Consider the following 16,581-nt stretch of genomic DNA (forward strand, 5'->3'; position numbering starts at 1 on the left):
CTAGGTGACTGACTGCAGTGAGAAGTGAGGTGTCTGTGCATCTAGGTGACTGGCTGCAGTGGGAAGTGAGGTATCTGTGCATCTAGGTGACTGACTGCAGTGAGAAGTGAGGTGTCTGTGCAGCTAGGTGACTGACTGCAGCACTCAGGACCAGGCAGCTCCATGTGGTTTGTTCTAAGCTCTGCTGTTTCCCTCAGTGATACTAGAGCTCTGGTCAGAGAGCTCAGAACTGAGGCTGGTTGGGGTGGAGGGTGGGAATGGGGGTGAGAACAGCACTGTGTAGGTGTGAGTGCTGGACTGTTAAGCTTGGGTCATAGGAGAGATAGGAGAAGAATGGGGGTGGGGGTGCTTTGCACTGAGACTACAGGGGAAGACATGAGGACTAGATGGAGGGTATAGTTGACAAAGAAGAGGCCAAGGCTATGAGGTGGCAGAGACATGCAGGATTATACTCGGAGAATACTTGGACCATCAGGAATTCAGCTACAGAATGGGGCTTGGAAGGGGGAGGCTGAGACTACAGAGAGGAGGGGACAGTGCTTTGCAGGTATAGCAAGGAACAAAGAGCTCTTGGGGTGAGATGGTAACCTAGGCATGGTTGAGGGAGGGGGACATGCCAGTGGGGTGGGAGCAGCATTAAGAAATGAGGACATCACCTGGGCAGTGGTGGCGCACGCCTTTAATCCCAGCACTTGGGAGGCAGAGGCAGGTGGATTTCTGAGTTCGAGGTCAGCCTGGTCTACAGAGTGAGTTCCAGAGAAACCCTGTCTCAAAAAAAAACAAAACAAACAAACAAACAAAACACCAAAAAACCCCCAAGAAACGAGGATGTGAGCTCACTGGCAACCTTTAAAGCTGTTGCTGGATTTCAGGCCTTGAAGATGTGGGGTGGAGGTCAAAAGCTTCCTTCCCATTTAAGCCAATGCTCTAGTGAGGGGTTCTATTGCGAGGTGCCACTCCCTCTGGCAGCATGCTGAGATCTAGGAGAGCTTATGTGAGGCCGAGGTCCAGTGAGTCTCAGAACGTACACAGGCTGGCCTTGAACTCACAGAGATCCAACCTGCCTCTGCCTCCTGAGTTCTGGGATCAAAGGTGTCACTTTGGATCTTGTAGGGTTTATCATTGGTTGTTGAAACTAGAGTCTTATTCTTGCCCAGGCTGGCCTTGGACTCACTGGGACCTTCATATCTTAGCCTCCCGAGTTCTAGAATCACCATCTTAAGCCATCAGGCCTAGCCTTGTCGGTTTTATTTCGTCTCCTTTTTATAATGTAGAGTGTTTGAAAACTAAATGTAATAGGATTTTGGGGGGGTTTCCTTTCACTTTGGGGAGTTTGTTTCATGTTTAAAAATTTTTATGTATGTGTCTGTGTCTGTGTTAGGATTATGAAACATTTTGTATTCTTTTGGCTCTCTCTTTCTTAAGGTCATGTGTGTGCTGTGTGTACTGTCTGTGTGCTCTCTCTTTCTAAGGCCATGCATATGCCATCTGGAGTTTATTTTGTGTGAAGAGAGGTTCTTGTTCCCCAGGGAACTTCCCACTGCTAGCACTTGAGTCCTTCCCCAGTGTGGGCCTCTTTTGTCCATATGCGTTCTGAGGAGCCTTCCTTGCCACCCAGTTCCTTACAGGCCGACGGTTGGTCTCTGCCTGTACCCACAATGACCACTTCCCCTGGCCCTCTCTGGCTGCCGTCAGCCCTCTCTCTGTCTGCGGCCCTCCATCTGCCCTCCTGGCCCTTTCCTCCCTTGGAGCTTTCTGTTGTTCCTAGTCCTCTTCCTTCTAATTTCTACCATTTCCTGTCTTCCTGTCCACTTTCTACTTGTGGGCTGTCTCCTCGCCCTACTACCTCGCCTCCCTCAGTCTCTGCTGTCTAATTGTGTCTCTCCTTGTTTTGAGGCCTTCTCAGCTCCCACAGCATGAGAAGGTAAGAGCCTTGCTTAGCTGGCTGAGTGGCCTTCCCTGCATTGCCTGCTCTTCCCTTGCCCAGTGCTCCTCTGCTTTTCTCTCCGGGTGCCCACAGTGTACCTGAGCAGGGGCGGTTCACACCTGCTCAGTGCAGAGCTCTTACCAGAGTTTCTCAGACAGTAATCTTCACGTAGTCCAACTTCTTCTACACCGTATCAAACACACGTTCTTCCCCATACCTGGTCCCATTTCTCCTTTTTTCTTGTGTCTCTTTCTCATGGTTAAAACTATAAATGCACATACTGTTACTTTGTGTGTGTATGTGTAGTAGTGGGGATGGCTTCCAGGAGTTTGGGAATACTAGACAAGTACTCTATTGAAATGCCATCCCAGCGTTTCCAAGGATGGGCTCAGGTGCTCGAGCCGTCTTTCCACCTCAGGCCCACTAGTGGCTGGAGATCTTGGGTTTACCACTGTGCCCTACTCTCAACTTTTATTAAAGACTGCTCTTGTACAACTTATTTTTATGTGTATGAATGTTTTGCCTGCTTGTCTATATGTGTACCACTTGTACAGAGTGCTCCCAGAAGCCAGAAGAGAGTGGCAGGTTCTCTGAGACTGGAGTTATGGATGGTGCTGGGAATTGAACCTAGGTCTTCTGGGAGAGCAGTCAGTGCTCTTAACTGCTCAGACATATTGATCCATCTTTCCAGCCTTTGTTTGCTTGTTTTTTTCAAGACAGGGCTTCTCTGTGTAGAGCTGGCTGACGTGGAACCCACTCTGTAGATCTGGCCGGCCTTGAACTCACAGAGATCCACCTGCTTCTGCCTCCTGAGTGCTGGGATTAAAGGTGTGTGCCACCACCACATGGCTTCCAGCCTTTATTTATTTATTTATTTTTTGTTTTTTGAGACAGGGTTTCTCTGTGTAGCCCTGGCTGTCCTGGAACTCACTTTGTAGACCAGGCTGGCCTCGAACTCAGAAATCTGCCTGCCTCTGCCTCTCAAGTGCTGGGATTAAAGGCGTGCGCCACCACTGCCCGGCTCCAGCCTTTATTTTAATATCTTTTAAAAATATATTATTTGTTTATTTTTGGAGACAGGTCTCATTATGTCGCTTTGGCTAGTCCAGAACTTACTCTGTAGACCAGGATAGCCTTAAACTCATAGAGATCTGCCTGCCTCCTCAGTGCTAGCATTAAAGTTTGTATCACACACGACAGATTTATTTTTAACTCTATGTGAGTGTAGGTTTATGTATGTGTGTACGTACAATGTCTTTGGAGGCCAGAGGAGGGCTTCAAATCCCGTGGAGCTGGAGTTACAGGTGATTGTGATCGGTCTGTGGCGGCTGGGAACTGAATCTAGGCCCTCTGCCAAGATCAGTAAGTGTCCTTAACCACTGAGCCATCTCCCAGCATGCTCTTATATCTTTTTTCACAGCTAAACAAACACTGTTTCTTAGAGTTCTTTCCGTCATAGCATGATATCCTACTTAGGTTTCTGTTGCTGTGATAAAATAATGACCATAAACAATTTGAGAGGGCCTATAGACTACCATCTAGGGAAGCCACAGAACAGTTACTAGTTTGATCTCTGTGTCTTTCTTCGATTGCTTGCTTATCTAACCCAGGTCCACCTGCTCAGGGGTGCCACTGCCCACAGTGGGCTGGGCCCTCCCATGTCTATCAGCAGCCAAAACCATGCCCCACAGCCAGAGCGAGGAAGTGTTTTCTCAGTTTCCTCTTCCCAGGCCACCCTAGGTGGTGTCAACTTGATAGAAACTAACCAGCACAGTGTACTAGAAACCTTCTCCATAAAACCTTGTAGGCCTTATTAAGGTAAGTTCCTTTGATCGGTAGCCAGGTTTTTCCTATTGTTTTATTTTACAGTGTGGCTTGCAGTAAGTGGCTAGATGTGTCCAGGTACTCTGTGTCTGTCAGTACAATGTAGGAGTGAGCTTCCTGTAGCTGGGCTTGACAGAACATGGTGGATGCCCTGAACTGTGAGCCACAGTCATTGTGACCACAATTTTCAACTATGAGGTCAGGCACAGCCTGCAGACCCAGGGTACAAACCATGGGGCTAGAGCGTCCTTCCATCCATACTTTCCCCAGTGGCTTAGCAGGGTTGTGCTCTCTGGATAGCCATTGGCCTAATGAGAGTCACTTGTGCCATTTCTACTCTTAGACAGCCTTCCTGTGTGTGAAAAAGAAGAGGAGTTCATTTACCCAGAGTCCTGTCAGCTTCTGCACCCATGTCAGTGTGTCGAAGCCCCTCTCTCATCTCAGCCCATTCATCTGCTTTAACTTGTGGCAGAAGTGTATACATAGACACATTCTACAGACTGGCAGGGTCTTGTCTGCATGCTTCGTGCCTGTAGGTGTCTAGGAAGGTACTTTTTTTGCCACAGACCAAATAAACTGTTGGTTGATGTCATCTTGTCACAGCCAGGGACTCTTTTATCAGCTGCCCCATTGCTACCCACCGTCTTGCCAGCTCCCCTTGTGATGTGCAGCCAGAGACAGAAGGGCTTACTCCTCTCTGCTTCCCTCTTTGCTGAATGGGCTTCAGTGTGGGAGGATGTTCCAGTAGATGGTATCAGAGAGGCCTGGAGATGCACCTTCAGAGAGGTGTGATGTGTGTGCTCTCCTGTGCACGTCCGAGCCTATAGCAGGTGCACTGTTTGTGTTTGGTTTTTGTCCCCACCCCTACCCCCCGCTCTGTAGCTCTTCTCTGAACCTTTCCTGCCTTTCCTTTCCTCTCTTCTGTCCTTTCTCTGGACATCTATCCTTTGTCCCCACTTCTGGGTCATCTGCCTCCACCTTTATCATTCCTTGCTCCCATGCATTTAGGCCCCTTAATGGCTGTCAGGCTCTGGGCTCACTACAGATACCATGCGGTAGGTTCAAAGGTACCATGTAGGGATTAACAGGGCAGTGCTGGCCACACATGGAATGGGAACCTGTCATTGCAGGGCAGTGGGGAACATTTGGGCATCTGATAAAGATGTTCTTGGTGGTCAGGGCTGTCCCAGCATGCCCTTCATTTGGGTCTAGAATAATTAGACCTGCCTGAGTCAGCTCTTGTAGCTTTCCCAGCCAGCAAAATAGATCTTGTCTGTAGCAATGGCTATCAAACTTGACTCCCCTGAGTATAAATTGGGGGGTGAAGTAAGTACTTGCTATAAGGTGGTTATATAGTGGGGTAGAGTAGGGAAGCCAAGAGCCCCAAGTAGTTGGTCATGTTCTCATTCGATCTGTAGAGAATGGTGTGGAGTTAGGGTGCTGGTCTTGTGGGATGAAGGTCAGCTGCCGTGTTGGGTACTCTGTAGGCTGGGTCAGTCCAGTGGTGCTCAGGCTGAAGGATGGGGATGGAGGTCAAAGTCCTTGCTGTGTCCCACATTCTTGGCTCAGCTCAGCAAAGCCTGAAGCCCAGTCAGTTCTGGGGTAAATCAAATTATCTCTGCTTTACATTCCAGAGAGACTCTGGGAAGGATTTGCAGAGTTGAGCAGGAGCTGCCCTGCTCGGACCGGTTTGGGTTTTGGTGGCATTGTGACCATGTGGTAGAACTGCTGTGCTGGTCAATCAGGCCTTGGTAGATTAGCTGTCTTCATGACTCTGGCAGGCTAGGAGAGGAACCACACCTTAGTCGGGTCCAGCTGGGTCAGCCAAGGTTTAGATAGGCAAGAGTTGGTCTCTGCTAGAACTTCAGAAGGGCCCACTGGCTTTTAGCTGGCCTGTTCCCTTTAAGGCTAGCTTCTGGGGGGAAGCCAGGTAGACAGACAGCTCCTAGAATCAGAACTGAAAGCTTAGAGCTCAGTCTGCTAGGAGCTGGACTGGAACACCCTTAGAATAAGAATCATTTCAGTGGGCTGCATGTGTAGGGTAGGCCCGGGCTTACTGAGGTCCCTGTGTTCTATCCCAGATCACACAAGAGTCTGTCCTCAGGCACATTCCAAGCAGGTCATGAAGGTGGGCCACTGGGTTAAGGACTATGTATTGTGGAAGACAGGGCCTCCCGGGCAGTCTGGAGTGGCAAGAAGCCTTGCTTATCTTCCTGCAGCAGCAGCAGCCAGAGAGTGCTCAGGTGCTCAGGTGAGAGACAGAAGCCAGCGTGTTTATGTTTTCTACTTGGGAAGTAGTCGCTGTTCGTGGGCTGGTTTCATTTCTATAGGACAAGGACATCAGGGTTTCTTTCCTTTTGTCTAATGATGGTGACAGGGGAGACAGCTCTTAATTCCTCTTCCTGAGGATACTAGGGTCTCTATGGCTTCAGCGGAATGCCACAAAATGATGTGCGGCATCCTTCTGATCGTGGTGCCCCAAAACGCCCTGAGGGCAGACGTCCACCACCATGGCTGAGCACCTGGAGCAGAGTGGGTGTAGCAGATCTAGTGACTGGACTGAGCTATCTTCCTGATGGGAGCGAGGCAGATGGTAGACTATAGGGTGCTCAGTAAGCAGTCTGCGAAGCCCTTATGCTACCCCTAGAGCCCAGGGAAAAAACCTTGCCCAGCCCAGCGCAGCCAGCTCTGTTTTACTGTCTAGGCTGCATAGCCATTTCTGAAAAGGATGAGTAGGCCCCGAGATACCCCGTGTCCTACTCTTCCCTAGTTAGGTGGGAAGAGTAAGGCAGAGCACCCCCCCCACCCCCGTGTTGTTGACTTTCAGTGTGCTGGGGGAAGAGGGTGGGTTCCACACAGGGCTCCCCTGGAGCCTCGTCCTACGGACTGACCTTGATGTGTTTCCTTATTCATATTTACTCCTCAGGTGTGTGTGACGGCTGGAAGGGGTGGTTCCCCTGAGAAAATATTGACAGAACTCCTGTCTCCTAGCTGCCTAGAGATTGTCACCCTTGGACGCTGGAAGCTGGAATCCCAGGACTGACCATACTCCCTGACCTTTGCTGCCATAGCTTGTTAGACCTACTTGTGCTGACTGAAAAGCCACCCATAAGACTGAGGGCAGCCAGCATGGAAGAGGAGCAGAGGTTCCCAGGGGCTGCCAGGGGCTTGCTGCTGATTGGCCCTGCCCTCCATTGTCCTAGGCAGGGTGCCAGGAAGCTGAAACTTTGTTATCTGGGTAATTAGCTTCAGACCCTGGACTGAGGCCGGCCAGGTCTTAGGGCTACTTCCCACAGGCTGTGCACCCTGACCCCAAGAGGGAGGCGAGGTGCTGTGTACAGAAGCCCTGCCAGCTGAACACTTGAGGTGTCTGTCCTACCTGGGGAACGACTGCAGGCATCCCCACTTACACACCTTCCTCCCCACCCCATGCCACACTGCCCTGCCTGTCTGGGCTCTGCCCCTTAGGGCAGCTGGGCCTGGTCACAGTGTGGGGCCTCCCATCTCAGCCTTGCCAGGGACAGAGGGCATCAAGTCTTAGAAAGGTGATGCCCCCAAGGGTGCCTGTCCAGCCAGCTGCCCCACCCTTCAGGCTTGTCCTGGCCCCCCAAACCCAGATCGTGGTGCCCCCAAACGCCCTGAGGGCAGACATCCACCACCATGGCCGAGCACTTGGAGCTGCTGGCAGAGATGCCCATGGTAGGCAGGATGAGCACCCAGGAGCGCCTGAAGCATGCCCAGAAGCGACGTGCCCAGCAGGTAAAGATGTGGGCCCAGGCTGAGAAGGAGGCTCACAGCAAGAAGGGCCATGGGGAGCAACCATGGAAGGAAGCGGCTGGCCTCAGGCCTCGGAAGCATGTCCTCTTCCCTCCCAGCGTCGCCCTTCTGGAGGCTGCTGCCCGAAACGACCTGGAGGAGGGTGAGTGTGCTTGAGTCCTCGGGCAGAGCAAAGCAGGCACTCCCATCCGTCTGGGTGTGGCCCTGCACTGTGTTGGCTCAGAACTAGGCCTAGAATTGTCTCCAGCTCCTGGGCTCCAGCCACTCTGATACTAAGAGTGAACTGTCCTTAATAGGGGGTGGATGTAAGAGGTGTTTCTGTGAGGAAAGTCAGGCTATGGGAGGGCTGGACCATGGGTAGACACTGCGGGTTGCAGAGAAGACTAATACTTCAGCTGGTAGCCATCACTGCCTCTCAACAGTGTGTCCCATGAATCCTTTCCCTTTATACATGCCTTCCAAGCCCCATCTCTGGAGAGATGGACAGTGTTGTTCATTTCTGGTTAGAGATGGAGGAAGTGAGTGGGTGCTGTCTGGGCCCAGTGTGGGTCCTAGAACACACATGGCTTGGCAGTACTACACACTTCCCCAGGCCCTGCCTTTGACTTTTCTCTGACTGGAGTCTTCCTAGTACAAAGACAAGTCTAACCTTAGTGGGCTCTCTTTCCTTCCCTGGGCCCCATGCTTGTAACTCCTGGGGCCTGAAGGAAGAGGCACCTGGTATCTCTTGAGGACCCTTCCTGCCTTCTTCTTGCAGTCCGCCAGTTCCTTACCAGTGGAGTTAGCCCCAACCTGGCCAATGAAGATGGCTTGACTGCACTGCACCAGGTGAGTGCCTGCAGGAGTGGGGCGGGGCTGCCTGGCCCAGCTGAGGCTCAGGGTGTGGGGCTTGGGCTGCTTGTTTGCAGTGCTGCATTGACGACTTCCAAGAGATGGCACAGCAGCTCCTGGACGCTGGGGCTGATGTCAATGCTCGAGACAGTGAGTGCTGGACACCTCTGCATGCTGCAGCCACCTGTGGCCATCTGCATCTGGTGGAACTCCTTACTTCACGGTAGGACCTACTGGGTGTTCACATGGTGGCTCAAGTGACCCATCTGGGATGCTTCTTGTGTCAACCATGCCTGGGATCCCATAGGGAAGAGTGTGCTCACTATGTTCTGTGGCCTGACTTCCAACTCTGGACCAAGGGCCTCTCCAGAGTCACATGCTTGCTCAGTGTTGGGATGGACTTGGTAAGGAGGGAAGGGGAATGAAGAGCCCAGCTGTGTCTAGGAGGAAGTGCCTGGATACAAATGAGGCCTCTACCCCTAAGGTAGAGCAGAGGAAACTTGTGGCTTCACTAGATTCAGGGCCTTCTCCATTAGGTCAGGTATAGAAACTCGGTTATCCTTGTGTGAACAGACGACTGTCCCACACAACTTCCTTGGTAATGCGTTAGGGGTGTGGAGCTAGCAGGTCCCTGGGGCTCCTTTTGAAGCTGGTATTGAACCGCAAACATCCTTCTGGATCTGTCCTTCCACCACGCATAGGCGCCCCTTCTGTGTTGTGGGTGTCCCAGAGCCTTTGCACATCTGCAGGTGCCTCTACTGTATATATGGGGGTAGATAGGTGTCATAAACCTGAAGCCAGGATGGATAAAGACTACAGGTTGGCTAGAGATTGCTAAGTCTAGCTTGAAGACAGGGTCTAGTAGGGGATAACAGTCAGGCCCCAGGCCAGCTTTTCTTGCAGGAGCTAGGGCTTTGTTTTCCTCCTTCCTGCCCTCTCTTACCAAGGACAGTGCTAGGCTGAGGCCACCGCTGAGGGAAACATGCAGCACGGGGACTGAGAGCTGCTGCATGAAGGCCCTGAGGCTGCTGGCTTGTCTGTTTGCCTTATAGTGGTGCAGATCTCCTTGCAGTCAATTCCGACGGGAATATGCCCTACGACCTGTGTGAGGACGCACAGACACTGGATTGCCTTGAGACTGCCATGGCCAACCAGGGTGAGTGTGCTGTGCCCGCCTGCAAGGGCTGGTGCCCTACGTCATGCCTTCTCTGAGCCACCTTGCCTCTCAGGTATCACCCAGGATGGCATTGAGGAGGCCCGGGCAGTGCCAGAGCTGTGCATGCTGAATGACCTCCAGAACCGCCTGCAGGCTGGGGCTAACCTCAATGACCCTTTGGATCATGGGGCTACTCTGGTGAGAACTCAGGCACTTGGGGGTGTTTGTCCTGGGGCAGGTACTTGGAAGGGGTTCAGGGATTCAGGGCTGAGTGGTCTGCCTGCAGCTGCACATCGCCGCTGCTAATGGGTTCAGTGAGGTGGCTACCCTGCTGCTGGAGCAAGGCGCCAGCCTGAGCGCTAAGGACCATGATGGCTGGGAGCCTCTGCATGCCGCGGCTTACTGGGGCCAGGTGAGTGTGCACAGGAGCAGGGAGAGGGTAGGTTCCGGGCTCTCGCTAGAGCCCGCAGCCAAGCAGCTACTGCTGGCTGCCTGCAGGTACACCTGGTAGAATTGCTTGTGGCACATGGGGCTGATCTGAATGGAAAATCTCTGGTGGACGAGACACCCCTCGGTGAGTGTGGGGTTGCCTACATTTGGTGGAAGGGAGTGGCCATGAACGTGCCCATGACACCTCTGTCCATCTCTCCTCAGATGTATGTGGTGATGAGGAGGTGAGAGCCAAACTGCTGGAGCTCAAGCACAAGCAAGATGCACTCCTGCGTGCCCAGGGCCGCCAGCGCTCCCTGCTGCGCCGCCGTACCTCTAGTGCAGGCAGCCGTGGGTAAGCCTCTGCTGTGGTCACTGTCCACTTGCTGAGACCTAGGCTTTGCCCCCAGGGACATCAGCTGGCGGTGGAACCCCGGTGGAGTGGGATTTGTGGGCAGTGGTTGTAAGATGGATGATGACGTCTCAGCTTTCTCTCTCCCAGGAAGGTGGTGAGACGAGTGAGCCTGACACATCGCACCAACCTGTACCGCAAGGAGCATGCCCAAGAGGCCATTGTGTGGCAGCAGCCGCCACCCACCAGTCCAGAACCTCTAGAGGATGAGGACAGGCAGACAGACGCTGAGCTCCGGCTGCAGCCCCCGGAGGTGAGCACACAGCCTCTGTACTGCCCCGCATGTGGAGCAGTCCTGTTGTGTGATCTGCTTATTTAGTGCCTAGTCCTCTATCCGCGCTAGCCCTCTATGGAGGCAGTAGGCCCAGTGATCCTGTAGGCAGGTATCTGCTGCTGATCCTCCCACACTCATGTCTGTACGCCTACTACCACTTCACACAAACTTGAAGCCCGAGGCTGGTGTAGGCGGAAACAAGCACCTCCTGATGGCTTCTGGGGTCCTGGCTCTGTTCACAGGACGATGGCCCTGAGGTGGCCAGACCACACAATGGCCAAGTAGGGGCCCCCCCAGGGAGACACCTGTACTCCAAGCGTCTAGATCGGAGTGTCTCCTATCATCTGAGTCCTGAGGAGAACAGTGCCCCTGATGCCCTCGTCCGGGACAAGGCCCACCACACACTGGCAGAACTGAAACGCCAGCGAGCGGCTGCAAAGCTTCAGCGACCTGCCCCTGAAGGGCCTGAGACCTTTGAGCCTGACCTGTCTGTTGATACTGAGACCTCCCAGCCTGACTGTGGCTTCAGCACAATTGGGGACCCGCCCCTGCTCAAGCTCACTGCTCCCTTGGAGGAGGCGTCTGTGGAGAAGAGGCCGTGTTGCTTGCTCATGTGAAATGTGATTCCTCAGTATGGCAGGGTTCAACCCCATGCCCAGCCGGAGGCTTCCTCACGATCTCTGGCCTGGTGACCCACTTCAGCACATACCCCAGTGCTGTGGGGGAGCCGGCACAGAGCCCCATCCCCCTCCCAGCCCAGGACACTGGCCACCTTGCTCAGGGATGGACTATGCAGAGCTCTACCTATGGGCCTCAGGCCACAGTCTGTTTATTGTGACTCTTGATAAAGGCTGTTTGCCACCGAGCCTTCCCATGTGTCTCACTGGTTAGGAGCCACCCATGCCCAGGAGCACCCAAACTTGTAGATTGGTGCATGCTTGGGCTTGCAGGTAACAGCCCCAGCCTTTGTGGGAGAAAGGCTCAAGGCCATAGGCAAGAAGCCCAGCCTTAACCTCCACCTCTCCTAGTTGGTTCAGCTTCTTGGAGGCTCTTCTGTAACCCTTTGCTTTCCTGAAAGCAGTAGGACACTTTGGAAAAAACTCTTCGTGGGTGATGGAGTGGGTGACCATGCAGAGGGACGGGAACCCTGGCTGGAAGGGAGAGGGTGTTTTCCACAGGATTGAGCCAGAGCCAGCATCGTGAAACAGGCAGAAGACTGGCATTAGGTGCTTCCCAGGGTCATGGTCTCAGTTTCTGGCATGAAGCCCTGATCCTGGGGCATGTCTGCCAGCTTCCGCCTGTGCTGGTATAGGTGACAAGCAGTTGGCCACTCGGGCTGTGCTGGCTAGGGACAGTGTATCAGAATGAGAGGGGCCCTTTAGGGGCCTCAAGCTAGGGAAGAAGGCAATTCTAGATCATGACCATTGCATTTGTATTTGCATGGCCATCTCTACGAGGTCACATGGGCACTGACCTGGTCAGCCTGGTGTCCATCCTCAGGGCCTGTCCTTCCTCTAGCACCTGTGGTTGGAGGGTTAGTGTCCTTGGAAGGGCTTGGGGGAGGGTTAGTGATGACTGCTGGTTAAATTTAGAGTAGGGCTGTGCTGCTGCCTGAAGTCCACCTGCTACCACTCCTACTTGGGCCCTGCTAGTAAGAGGCAGGCAGTGGCAGGTTCTGCCAGGGCCAAGCCTATATTAATCTGTGCTGTGTCCTGAGGGCCAGAGAAAGGCCACTGAGCTGGGAGGCTACTGTGGCATCAGAGCCAAGAGATCAGAGGTGAGTGTGTCCCCACTCCAGGGCCTCCAGGGACAGAGGGATTAAGGCTCACTTCATGCCTTCCTAGCTGCCTGCTGCCCAGCTTAAAAGTCATTCTCCCCAGCCCTTAGCCTGAGCCATGATGGGTCTAAGGGCTTAGATGACCAGGTGTTGAGCAAGTCTATAAGCTTTCTAGAAGGCCAGTGGGAGTGGGGTACTGTGGGCCTATCAGAGCTCACTTCCTGTTCTCTCTACCAATCAGGAGCAGCAGGGAAGGGGACTTAGTTACCCTTGGCCTGGGTTGTCGACCTAAGGGCACCCTCAAGCTGATGTGTATTGAAAGGGCATGAGGGCACTCCAGGGTGAGGTGTGTCCAGAACTAGCTGTCCCATCTCCAGTCTCTTCCCCTCCCCCCTAAACCCTTGCAGTGGCTCATCAGAGACCAAGGTCCAAGCATAGCACTCTGTCAGTCCCCATGGAACCCAGAGACTACACATCTCTCTCCCTTCCCCCAGTGCTCCCCAGATTCCCAAGACCTGGCTTAGTTACATAGGAGACAAGTCCACTTGCTTAAAGTAAAGATGGGGTGTGTATCAGGTCTGAGGCCTAGGCCTCAGCTGGGCCTTGCTAGGGTAAATCTCTAGTAGTCCCTGGTTCTGTTCTTAATAGGCTGAGATGCTCAGTGCTCTCTTCTCCCAGTTTCCAGTGTGTCAAGTACTGAACCATCCGTCTGTCCCTACTCCCCAAGTGGGTCTCTTGCTCCCTCATGGGGACACTAGGCAGCACTGGGCCTCGCCCCAAGCCCCGCCTGCTGCCTTACCAACTCCCTCTGGCACCCTGGGGCAGATCTGTGCCCAGCCTGATGGGGCGGGGCCCAGGGTGCTCCAGTTCCTTCAGCCTTTTCTGCCCCTTTCAGTAGGGCCAGAAGGCTGCCGTGGAGAGGGTGGTGCCTTACCTCACGCAGACTCCTCATTCCCAGCCCTGCTCCCCCACTGGACCCTTCTTCTTGAGCCAGCATTCTTGCTTGCTTTGAGCAGCCATGGCCTCACAAGGGAATGACCGGATCCAGGCTTCAAGGAATGGACTGAAGGGGAAGGTGCTAACTCTGGATACCATGAACCCATGTGTGCGGAGGGTGGAGTATGCCGTCCGAGGCCCCATCGTGCAGCGTGCCTTGGAGCTGGAGCAGGAGCTGCGCCAGGTATTGCCTTGGGCCACTTACTGCCCTTCTGCTAAACTTGGGCTGCTGAGCTCGTCCCCAGCACAGTGGAATGTGGGACAAAGGCAGTAGAGTAGGGTGGTGGTGTTCAATCTCCCTGCCCGCTTCCTTTCTTTCCCAGGGTGTGAAGAAGCCTTTTACTGAGGTTATCCGTGCCAATATTGGGGATGCACAAGCCATGGGGCAGAGACCCATCACCTTCTTCCGCCAGGTTAGGCTGCTGTACTACCTGTGGTTACTCCTCCTTCCTCAGCTGCTCTGGACTCAGTACTTGGTTCTTCCAGGTCCTGGCCCTCTGTGTCTACCCCAATCTTCTGAGCAGTCCGGACTTCCCAGAGGATGCCAAGAGAAGGGCAGAACGCATCTTGCAGGCATGCGGGGGCCACAGCCTGGGTGAGTGCCAGCTCTAGGTGGAGCCCAAGCCTTAAGGATAGGCAGAGAGGGATGAGTCCCTTGGGAAGATTACAGGACTTGGCCCCTCACTAGCTTGTCCCCTTTCAGGTGCCTATAGCATTAGCTCTGGAATCCAGCCGATTCGGGAGGATGTGGCTCAATACATTGAGAGGAGAGACGGAGGCATCCCTGCAGACCCGAACAACATATTTCTGTCCACAGGGGCCAGCGATGCCATCGTGGTAGGGTAGACCAGGGCAGGGCAGGTCAAATCGGAGTAGCTCTATGTGTGAGGCTAGATGGGGCTGAGTCTGGTACAGCAGCGTCAGCACAGGGCGGTGGTGGAGGCAGGGTGGGGTGTACAACTCTGGTTGCACTAACGCTGGGCTCCCTATCCCTTCTACAGACAATGCTCAAGCTGCTGGTAGCTGGCGAGGGCCGTGCACGAACGGGTGTACTCATTCCCATTCCTCAGTACCCACTGTACTCAGCTGCGCTGGCTGAGCTGGACGCCGTGCAGGTGGACTACTACCTGGACGAAGAGCGCGCCTGGGCTCTGGACATCGCTGAGCTGCGGCGCGCTCTGTGCCAGGCACGTGACCGCTGCTGCCCTCGAGTACTGTGCGTCATCAACCCCGGCAACCCCACGGGTAAACCTATCAGCTCCGCCCCCTGCAGTTTCACTCTTCCCCCCCCCCCCCCCCCGCTAGCTCCGCCTCACTGGGCTCCTCCTGCCAGCCCCTCCTCTTCCTCCAGAACCTGCCCTTGCTCTCCTACCCCAAGCGCCTGGGCTGAGTAGTCTTGGGCTTGGTTCTCTGTTGCCCGCGGGCGGCTGACTGGAAAGTCAGTGTTGCTTCTTCACACTCCAGGGCAGGTGCAGACCCGTGAGTGCATCGAGGCCGTAATCCGCTTTGCTTTCGAAGAGGGACTCTTCCTGATGGCTGATGAGGTACGCACAGGGGCACACAGAGTGGTGAGCAGCAACTCAGCCCCCAGCCTGAATGACACTGCCACCCCTACAGGTATACCAGGACAATGTATATGCCGAGGGCTCTCAGTTCCATTCATTCAAGAAGGTGCTCACGGAGATGGGGCCACCATATGCCACGCAGCAGGAGCTCGCGTCTTTCCACTCAGTCTCTAAGGGCTACATGGGCGAGTGCGTACAGGCTCAGGTGGTGGTGGTGAAGGTGGGAGGGCTAGAGGACTCTCAGTCACTGTCAGGGTGGCGCAGCCTCAACTCACGCTCTCCTGGGCAGGTGCGGGTTTCGTGGTGGCTATGTGGAAGTGGTAAACATGGATGCCGAGGTGCAGAAACAGATGGCGAAACTGATGAGCGTGCGGCTGTGTCCACCAGTGCCGGGCCAGGCTTTGATGGGCATGGTGGTCAGTCCGCCAACCCCCTCCGAGCCGTCCTTCAAGCAGTTTCAAGCAGTGAGCAGACCAGACCAGGCCAAAGATACCCGGTGATCCAGCTTTGGGTGGGACTATAGAGGGACACGTTGAAACCCTCTTCCATGATTCCCTCCTGTGACTGCAGGAGAGGCAGGAGGTGCTGGCTGAACTGGCAGCCAAGGCTAAACTCACGGAGCAGGTCTTCAACGAGGCCCCCGGGATCCGCTGCAACCCGGTGCAGGGCGCTATGTATTCCTTCCCTCGAATGCAGCTGCCTTTGAAAGCAGTGCAGCGTGCGCAGGTGGGGCATGCAGAGCTACGTGGGGGCCGAGCAGGGTGTGGGCCTGGGCACCAGGCTGTGAGCTGATCACCCTCCTGACCCCCAGGAACTGGGCCTGGCCCCTGACATGTTCTTCTGCCTGTGCCTCCTGGAAGAGACTGGCATCTGCGTTGTGCCTGGGAGTGGCTTTGGGCAGCAGGAGGGCACCTATCATTTCCGGTGAGACCCGGTATGGGTTGACCCTGCCACTAATGGACCTGTGCTCCACGCTGACCATTTGTCCTTTTCAGGATGACCATTCTGCCCCCCATGGAGAAACTGCGGGTGCTGCTGGAGAAACTGAGGCACTTCCATGCAAAATTCACTCATGAGTACTCCTGAAGCCACGGCTAGGGCCACACTGGATGCTCTCTGACTCAACAAACCCAGGGTCCTTGGGAGCCCTCACTATTTCTGATTTTGCATAGGGTCTGGGTACTTGTTCCTGCAGGTCCCTAATAAAGCTGGGTGTCGGCCTGATTTGAGGTGGCTGCCTGGGTGACCCCAGCTGTGACTCACCTGACTGGCTTTGTGTAGACACACAGACTCCACATAAGGGACACTGGAAACGGCATCTAGAGGAGTTGCTAAGGATGGTTCCCTAGGAAGGGAGGGCCCTCCAGATTGTCATTCCTACATTTGGCTTGAGACAGGTGCATCTGTGGGCTAGGTCTTCAGTCCAGTCTTAAGTGTGGGGCATGTGATTGATGATCGGTTACATAAAATCAACTAACATGCCAGTAAAGAGTGTGACGGCAAGCCGGGCTTGGTGGCGCACACCTTTAATCCCAGCACTCGGTAGGTAGAGGCAGGCAGATTTCTGAGTTCGAGGTCAGCCTGGTCTACAAAGAAAGTTCCAGGACAGCCAG

The 16,581-nt window shown here is 54.3% G+C and overlaps 2 protein-coding genes across 7 annotated transcripts in view; both read left to right on the plus strand.

The window, feature by feature from the left end:
* The window catches only part of Ppp1r16a (protein phosphatase 1 regulatory subunit 16A), a 24,773-nt gene extending 13,278 nt beyond the window's left edge, over positions 1–11,495 (plus strand). For 2 of the 6 annotated variants that reach the window (XM_021182807.2, XM_021182808.2), the window contains exons 2-12: positions 5,833–6,002; positions 6,678–7,670; positions 8,286–8,356; positions 8,437–8,582; positions 9,412–9,515; positions 9,589–9,713; positions 9,802–9,927; positions 10,014–10,089; positions 10,170–10,299; positions 10,447–10,609; positions 10,873–11,495. In XM_021182807.2, coding sequence (XP_021038466.1) covers positions 7,412–7,670; positions 8,286–8,356; positions 8,437–8,582; positions 9,412–9,515; positions 9,589–9,713; positions 9,802–9,927; positions 10,014–10,089; positions 10,170–10,299; positions 10,447–10,609; positions 10,873–11,247 — 1,575 coding nt within the window. In that variant the 5' untranslated portion in view covers positions 5,833–6,002; positions 6,678–7,411 and the 3' untranslated portion in view covers positions 11,248–11,495. The remainder of the gene's footprint in view (positions 1–5,832; positions 6,003–6,677; positions 7,671–8,285; positions 8,357–8,436; positions 8,583–9,411; positions 9,516–9,588; positions 9,714–9,801; positions 9,928–10,013; positions 10,090–10,169; positions 10,300–10,446; positions 10,610–10,872) is intronic. The other 4 variants (XM_021182806.2, XM_029469843.1, XM_021182809.2 and 1 more) reach the window with 3 other exon arrangements.
* Positions 11,496–13,247: 1,752 nt separating this feature from the next.
* On the plus strand, positions 13,248–16,231 carry Gpt (glutamic--pyruvic transaminase). The gene is made up of 11 exons (XM_021182811.2): positions 13,248–13,587; positions 13,727–13,816; positions 13,890–13,998; positions 14,107–14,240; positions 14,405–14,648; positions 14,868–14,947; positions 15,021–15,157; positions 15,258–15,432; positions 15,539–15,694; positions 15,780–15,892; positions 15,964–16,231. Exons 1-11 carry the CDS (start codon positions 13,426–13,428, stop codon positions 16,052–16,054), a joined length of 1,491 nt encoding a protein of 496 aa, XP_021038470.1. The 5' UTR covers positions 13,248–13,425; the 3' UTR covers positions 16,055–16,231.
* The last annotated feature ends 350 nt before the right edge of the window (positions 16,232–16,581 follow it).

This window comes from Mus caroli, chromosome 15, assembly GCF_900094665.2.
Source record: "Mus caroli chromosome 15, CAROLI_EIJ_v1.1, whole genome shotgun sequence".
In the NCBI taxonomy this organism is placed as follows: domain Eukaryota; kingdom Metazoa; phylum Chordata; class Mammalia; order Rodentia; family Muridae; genus Mus; species Mus caroli.

Excerpts from the sequence above, each read along its gene's own strand:
- Gpt (XM_021182811.2), top strand. The coding sequence starts at position 13,426 with ATGGCCTCACAAGGGAATGACCGGATCCAGGCTTCAAGGAATGGACTG. Across the intron at positions 14,649-14,867 it reads CAACCCCGGCAACCCCACGG|GGCAGGTGCAGACCCGTGAG; the intron begins GTAAACCTATCA and ends TTCACACTCCAG. Across the intron at positions 15,893-15,963 it reads GAGGGCACCTATCATTTCCG|GATGACCATTCTGCCCCCCA; the intron begins GTGAGACCCGGT and ends TGTCCTTTTCAG.